The sequence below is a fragment of the Zalophus californianus genome, chromosome 7 (genome assembly GCF_009762305.2).
Source record: "Zalophus californianus isolate mZalCal1 chromosome 7, mZalCal1.pri.v2, whole genome shotgun sequence".
In the NCBI taxonomy this organism is placed as follows: Eukaryota; Metazoa; Chordata; class Mammalia; order Carnivora; family Otariidae; genus Zalophus; species Zalophus californianus.
The window spans coordinates 145,295,534-145,303,325 of record NC_045601.1 but is presented as its reverse complement, the minus strand read 5'-3'; the positions used below and the strand labels follow the sequence as shown (position 1 = coordinate 145,303,325).

Here is a 7,792-nt window from a genome sequence, read left to right as displayed (position 1 = left end):
GAATCTTCTCCCCTCCACACTGTAATCATGGTTACTTCCCAAGACAGTCCTTTCCCCTCTAACTCCATTGCCATAGACACACCTATTTATTAGCCTCCTCCAAATTCCGCTCTCCTGGCCTGACCTCAGCAGTTAGCAGTAGAGAGGAAAATCCTGTCCCATAGAAAGCCTCCCCTCTCCCCCATAGTGAAGGCCATAAGCCAGAGAACGAGAGAAAAGAGACATTCGTCTTTCAGTCATTCATCTCACTCCATATTTTTTATTCAGTATTTTTCATGTTGCTATTTCTTTCGCATTTCCATAAAAATTTAAGTTCTTTACATTAACAGGTTTTCCCTCTTGTGAATTCTTTGGTGTTGACGAAGGTGTGAACTCTGACTGAAGGCTCTCCCGCACTCACTGCATTCATAGGGTTTCTCTCCAGTGTGGATTCTCAGGTGTCGAATGAGGTGTGAGCTCACTCTGAAGGTTTTCCCACATTCTCTACATTCATAGGGTTTCTCTCTGGTGTGAATTCTCTGATGCAGGATAAGATGTGAGTTCAGGCTGAATGCTCTCCCACATTCTTTGCACTCAAAGGGTCTTTCCCCAGTGTGAATTCTCTGGTGTCTAATAAGATCTGAGCTCCCCCCAAAGCCTTTCCCACATTCATTACATTCATAGGGCCTCTCTCCAGTGTGGATTCTCTGATGCCTGATTAGCTTTGAGCTGTGTCTGAAAGCTTTCCCACACTCATTACACTGGTGGGTTTTCTCCCCACTAAAAATTGCTGCATGTTTAATAAGATTTGGGCTCTTGAGAGATGTTCCATATTGGTGAATTTTTTCTCCGGCATAAATTCTTTGATGCTTAATAAATTCTGGATTCCATTTGAAACTTTGGTCATAGGTACTGTGTTTACAAGATTTCTGGTGTGTCAATTCACTTGAATTCAGGTTTAAGCTTCTCTCACAACCATCATGGCTAATGTCACCTGTCAGTGTATTTTTGTGGGTAAGGATTTTACTAAAACCTCCATCCGGAGCAGATGATGGTCTCTGAGACCCTCCTGATTCTTTTTCCCATTGCCTCTTTAATCTGCCTGCAGACTTACAGATGTCTTGAGGTTCAGGAGATCCTTCTGACATGAATCCTGAAATTCTTCTTGATAGAATCCTCTGTGATTCCATTTCTTCATAAATGTCCAACTTTGGCATGGATCCATTGTTTTCACTCTCATTATCTAAAAGAATGAAAAGACAAACTGGTAAATATCTGTTTGCTGAGTTGGAAGAAAAAACAATTTTGAGATATACACAAGACAGTTACATATTGGTACTTCAATTGGCTACTCTAAAAATGTGGCCTTTCAAGTGAAAGGTGTGATGGACAAGGACACAAAAGAGAAAAATTGGTAAAAGCAAGTAGAATGCCTGGGGAGGGGAAAACCTTCAACCATCTATCGACCCACCCATTTCTTCATCGTCCATGGCTAATCAAGTTCTATAAGCACTTTCTGCTAAATGTACCCTGAACACATCCCCTTCTTTACATTTCTGCTATCACTATCCTTGTCACTCTTCCTTTCTAGGGGACTGTCTCAGCCTCCCACTGTTTTGGCTCTGAGCTGTTCTCCCTAGTCATCCTGAATACCCTCACCAGACCAACTGTCTTTAAAATCCTGTCCCTTCCTATACCCGACTCAGAAACCTTCCCTCTCTTTTCTTCCACAACACACCTGAACTCCTCTGCCTGTTTTCCAGAATCCGTTTATGATTAAGTCCTCACAATTCCTGCCTTCTGGCTCACAAATTTACACAATACTTATGACTCTATATTGTGCTTCAATCAAGCAACCCCTCTTTTTGTAGGGTTTCCTTTGTCTAGAATATGCTAAGGCAGGAAAGGTGGTTAGGCCATGCTGGTCTCAGGCTGGGGGAAATACATGATTTTGGATGGAGTGGATGGAATGTCTCCAGAACAAACTGGAAAGCAGAATTTGGGTATTTTTTAAAAAACTGACTAATTTATTTATTTATCTACCTATTTATTTACTTATATATTTTTTAAAGATCATTATTGTTGTTTTTTTTTTTTAGATTATTTATTTATTTATTAGAGAGACAGAGAGCAGAGGGAGAGGGAGAAGCAGACTCCCCGCTGAGCAAGGGAGCCTGACCTGGGGCTTGACCCCAGGACCCTGAGATCATGACCTGAGCTGAAGGTAGACGCTTAACCGACTGAGCCACCCAGGTGCCCCCAAAACTGGCTGTAATTATTCTTGAGTTTATTTTTGAGATCATTCACACCTAAAGTAATATTGAGTCCATGAACTTTTTAAACAGAGGAGTCTTAGAACAGTGATGAGTATTCCATGGAGGTAGTCACCTGAAGTATGCTGACTTCCTATAAAAACATGGAAGCTTTCTAAGACCAAAAATACAATAAAAGAGACAATAATGTGGATCTTGTTCTATGTATCTGTGAATTATATTACACTTCCCAGTATATCATTATGTATCTGCTTCTCTACTAAAATGTGTTGTTTCTCCTGATGCGTTTCTTCCTTTTTCTTTTGTTTCTTTACTTATTCCCTGACGTTTTCTCATGCATTTATTTTTCTTTCCTTTAACTTACTCATAAAAATATCCTGCGTTTTGGAAATATTCTGGATGAAGAACAAATGGGAAAATGTAAATATTCTGGTAAAGGAACCAAATTCTCTCTCTGTTTTTGTTTTAATTAGTCAATGACACATAGGGAAAAAGTTCTGTACTTTTCATGGGGTGATAAAGGAAAGGACCACCTATGGTAACTGAGGCTACTCTGAGAAGGGACATTCACAGTCCCATTCCTTCAGTGACATGAATTGCATGCAATACTGCCTCTTACCACCATCCAGAAGAAGGGGTGCTGAAGAACCATGAAGGGTCTTGGGGTCCACTGGCTGCAACTGGACACTAAGTGCTGGTCCAGGAGGTACCACCTTTCTCCTGAATATCTCTTGTCCATGTGCATGGACTGGAACCTGAGAAAAATAAAGTACATTTGGGCTTGTGAGAGAATCCCTGCTGGGTATTTGAACATCTTCCAAAAACAAAGAGAACCTCCTGTAGGAATACAAAACTGCAGAAGGATTAAGTCTGACTTAAATGTAAAATGTGGCACAGCACCAAATGTGGTGGAAAGGAGACAGAAAGGCACACTGATCTAACAGCCCCTGCAGGTCTCCCCAGGCGTTCAATCTCAGGCCCTTTCCTCCCACTGTGGGACTCCATCCATGTGGAGGTCTTAGATCTCCCATCCCTTGAGTACCTGGACTACTGCTTCTTCAGTGCCTCTCTCCAAATCTTCCAGTATGGTAACCACCTCCTCTCCACCCTCTGGGTCATGTTCCTGTACCCAGGCCTGCAGCTCCTCGGGCAGGATGGTCAGGAACTGCTCCAGCACCAGCAGCTCCAGGATCTGCTCCTTGCTGTGGGTCTCGGGCTGTAGCCACTGATGGCAGAGCTCCCGGAGCCGGCTCAGCGCCTCTCGGGGTCCAGGGGAATCCTGGTAGCAGAACTGCCTGAAAAGCTGCCGGCAGAGCTCCTGCCTGAGGGGATCGCTTCTCTGGAGGCAAGTGTCCTGCCTCCAGACAGAATCTTCTTCCTCTATCTTCACTATCAGAAGTCCTTCATTCTCCTGAAGTTTCTGAGCTGTAGCTTTCTTTGATTCTGTTGTCATTTTTGGATGAAATGTATTACCAGGAAACCCACTTCTGCTTTGTGAACGGTCTTATGCAGTTTCAAGGGCTCTTCTAAGGGATAAAAAATAACTATTACTGTCTATGAAGATGAAAGATCACATCACAGAAATAGTCATTTTCCATTACACGGAAGTGTACTAGGCATTTACTATATGTAAAAGCACTGAAATACTTTGTGGAATACAACTGTCACATAATTTCTACCTCAAAGCAGCTTAAAATTAAAATTTAAAAACAAAATACCTCCTTTTAAGAGTCATTTATTTTAGAGAGAGATAGGGCGCATGTGCGTGGGTCGGAGGGAGGGACAGAGGGAGAGGGAGAGAGAGAGAATCTCCAGCAGACTCCTAGCCCATCCCAGAGCCCAAGGCTGGGCTCAGTCCCATGACCCTGAGATCATGACCTGAGCAGAAATCAAAAGATGGACTCTTAATCAACTGAGCTACCCAGGCACCCATAAAAACAAAATATCTTAAAGTAGAAACAATAAATATAAGATTTATAAATTTAAGGCAATGCTGCATGTTAACATGCCACATGCAATTAAATTATATGTAAGTCATAAAGACAACAAGGCGCAGCATAGAAAAACAATAAAGTGCTTCACAAAACAGGAGATGCAAAGTCTAGCAGGTTGCAATGATCAGGGAAAACTTAATGAAAAAATTAACTTCTGAAGAATGGAAAGGATTTGATAGGATGTGGGAGAGAGAAAAATAGGAAATTACAAGCAAGGAAACAGCCCGAACTGGTTAATGGTAGGATCACACAAGTGGGAAAGGAAAACGTTCAGTAGGTTTGTATAAGGAAATCACAGAGGCAAAGGCCTTACCATAGAAAGCCTCAAATGCCAAGATCCTGAATTCAGAGTTTATCTTTTAGGCACTGGGGAGCCAAGGAAAGCTTCTGAGCAGAATGACCTGACAAATACTGTTTGTGGAGATTAACATGTTGTTCATTTCTAGGATGGACTGCAATATGAAAAGAGAGACATAGAGAGGCCATACTTATACAAGTGTGAGGAAAATGCAAGCTTGGAATGGTAATTATTAATTCAAAATCTGGACCTAGGATTACTTATAAATCTCTTAAGTAATAAGGGTCACTTTTTTTTTCTTACAAGATTTTTAAAAAAAGATTTTATTTATTTATTTGACAGAGAGAGAGAGAGCACAAGCAGGGGGAACAGTAGAGAGAGAAGCAGGCTCGATCCCAGGACCCTGGGATCACGACCTGAGCCGAAGGCAGATGCTTAGCCATCTGAGCCACCCAGGCGCCCTTAAAAGGTTTTAGTAATCTCTACACCCAAGGTGGGGCTGGAACTCACAACCCTGAGATCAAGAATCACCTGTTCCACTAACTGAGCCAGCTGGGTGCCCCAGGGTAACTTTTCTTGAGAGCCAGGGGCTAACAGTTTCAATCAGTGTTAACTAGTTCCTTCTGCAAAGGTCTCAAATAGGTTTCCTGTTACCCCAACAGTTCCTTCTCTACCTCCCTAGTTTCGTGGCTCAGTCCGTATCTTGGACATTAAGTCCTATCATCTCACCAATAAAGTTAAACATAATAAACCAGCACCATGACTTGCTTATCTGTCAACTGTGAGTCTTGTTATTAAATACCAGTTCCTTGAGTCTTAGCACACAGGAATGCCTGGTTTCTGCACTGAAAAACTGAATGACAGGAATTTAGATGTGAAGCCGAGAGTGCAAGAGCAGAATGCAAATACCGAGCTTGCGGGGCCTTCTACTACACATTTCACCAGTTGACTGCTGATGCTTGCTCGGACATGTACTTTATTAAGAATCTGAACACAAGCCAAGCTCGGGCTAGAAGTCGTACAGTAACGGTTTCCAAGAAAGTCTGAGTTCCCAGCTGATTAATTAATCATGTGGGAACTTTGTTAGAAAGTGATTCTTGGGATACTGTCTGGGTCAGTATGGGTATACCTGGAAAATCCGTATTCCGATGTACAACCGTAAGGACTTAAATGGTGCTTGAGTTTGTAAAAACAGTCGGGAAAAAAGGACATAACACCCACGTGGATTAAAAACATTTAAGTAACTGAAGATGTTTCACATATAACACACTGCAGTGCTGGTAACTGCCGAGGCTGAGGGACTAACCGAGTTGTAGGGCAGCGGCACCAAGTGCCCTACGGTTCGGAGGCGGAGAGAGTCCGCGCGGGGTAGCGAAGGCCGGAGGCGGAGGCGCCGACGCGCGGTACGCAGAGGGGAAAGATCCCAACGGCATGAAGGCGGGCCGCGCAAGGGGGGCGGCCGGCCGGCCGCGGGAGGGACGAGCTCGCCGGGCACCGCGTTTGGAGCGACAACTCTGCGCAGTGCCTCCACAGCACCCGCGGCTACAACGCACGTCAGCTCGAATGATGCTCAGCTTTGGCTGTTTTTCTTCCTCGGTGACCGCTGCTCCATGAGGTGAAGGGCCATGCGCCCCCGTTTTCCGAGTTTTCACACTCGCCGAGCGGGAGGAAAGCCCGAGGGCCTCGCGACGCCGCGGGCGCGGACAGGGAGGAGGGATCGGGCCGGCAGGGCGGGCGCCGGGGCGCGCGGGGGAGCGGCCGGGAAGGCTTCCCGCAGCGAAGCGCGCCGCAGTGCCGCCCACCGCCGGCCCTGGGACCGTCTCCGCCGCTTCCACCGCGTCCCCGGCACATCCACTGTGTCCGGCCGCCCCGCTTTCCCTACGAGCAGGCGGGGGCTCCTGCCGCGAAGGGCGGGCGTCGGGGCGGGCTCCCGTGCAGCTCCCGCAGGCAAGAGGCCGCCCAGCCGAGGTCGCCGCAGGGCTCGCCATTCCCGTCACCGACCCCGGCCCGCGGCACGACGCCCCCGCCCGGCGCCCCGCCCCAACCCGCCCGCGGCGGTGACGTAACGCGCGGCGCGGGGACCATGGAAACCGCCGCCCCTCTGGAAGCAGGCGGACGCCGCGTCCTCCGCACGCGAGTCTCAGTCCCACTTTTCCTCGGGATTCCTCCGCGGTCCCGGCGCCAGGGCGCCGCGGGGCTGCTGCAGTCCCGAAGTAAAGTCGTAGGGACTAGGTGCTTGGAGGGGACAAAAGGCCGGACGCATGGGTCCCAAACCCGGACTCACCTCTCCTACAGGGTGGTTCCGATCGGACACTTCCGGTGGGGGCACGGCGCTGCAGCCGCTCTCAAAGCTTCCGTCCTCGTGGGCTCTGAGCCTGCGCAGAAGGCGGCCTGGCTCTGGCCTGCGACTCCCGGAAGTCTTGGCGTCTTTCCCGCGCTCTGCCTCCCGTTTCCCAGGCGGCTTCCGCGGTTCCCGAAGTGTTCGGGGCCCTGGGGTGGGGTCCTTGCACCCCTGCCTAGCGGGAAACGCGGCCGCGCCTGGACTTCAGTCTGGGGCGGGGGACGGAAGCCCACGCACCGCGCTCAGACCTCACCCTTGCAAAGCCCTCCTGGGCTTCCGGGAGCGCAGGTTTACAAACGTGGCCGGTTATACCCCGGCCTCGCGACGGGCTGTGCGTGGCCCGAAAGCGGCGGGCCAGTGCGTGAGGACTAGAATGTTGACGGTAACTTGCGTTCACTGCTGCTCTCAGTACCTCCTCTCGTGTGCGGAGTTAACCAAAATTCAACTGAGTAAGCATGAAGATCTAATCCTATTAATTAGGCCGTAGTAAGTAGAGAGGAGCGTGGAGCGGTACAAAAATCGAAGATTTTTATAGGAAAGAGCTTGGAGCAAGGAAGTTCTTAGCCAAAGGAAAAGCATTGTCTCAAGGCAAGTTGGTGTTCCCTTGGCCGGGGGGGGGGGGGGGGGGGGGGGGGGGGGGTGGGGGGGGGGGTGGAGGGGGCGGGGTGGGGAGGCGGGGGCGGGTCTTATATTGCAGCTTATCTCATCTTCTTGGGGGCGGGGAGAACGGAATGAAGAGGGCCCATGTGACCTTAGTGGTGCTGGCCAGAAAATTCTTGATTGATTTGCTTAAAATTTCACTCCTGAAGAGATTGCAACTGTAATTTTGTCCTGGTTTGCTATTCTGGAGGCAAGTAACTCCACCTTGGGCCTGTGGTTTTCTTTTCAACAGAAGTAACCCCTATAA

General features: G+C 48.1%; 1 protein-coding gene across 4 annotated transcripts; it reads right to left on the bottom strand.

Moving 5' to 3' along the window:
* Positions 1-239: 239 nt before the first annotated feature.
* Positions 240-7,478, bottom strand: ZNF165 (zinc finger protein 165). Of its 4 annotated transcripts, XM_027602182.2 has the most exons (5): positions 5,851-6,565; positions 4,560-4,698; positions 3,295-3,778; positions 2,872-3,007; positions 240-1,222 (listed from the first exon to the last, which is right to left on the bottom strand). In XM_027602182.2, exons 3-5 carry the CDS (start codon positions 3,703-3,705, stop codon positions 318-320), a joined length of 1,452 nt encoding a protein of 483 aa, XP_027457983.2. In that variant the 5' UTR covers positions 3,706-3,778; positions 4,560-4,698; positions 5,851-6,565; the 3' UTR covers positions 240-317. The 4 variants fall into 4 exon arrangements, with proteins under 4 accessions (XP_027457983.2, XP_027457985.2, XP_027457984.2 ...); XM_027602184.2 differs by lacking the exons at positions 4,560-4,698; positions 5,851-6,565 and adding an exon at positions 6,829-7,478; XM_027602183.2 differs by lacking the exon at positions 4,560-4,698.
* Between the last annotated feature and the right edge of the window lie 314 nt (positions 7,479-7,792).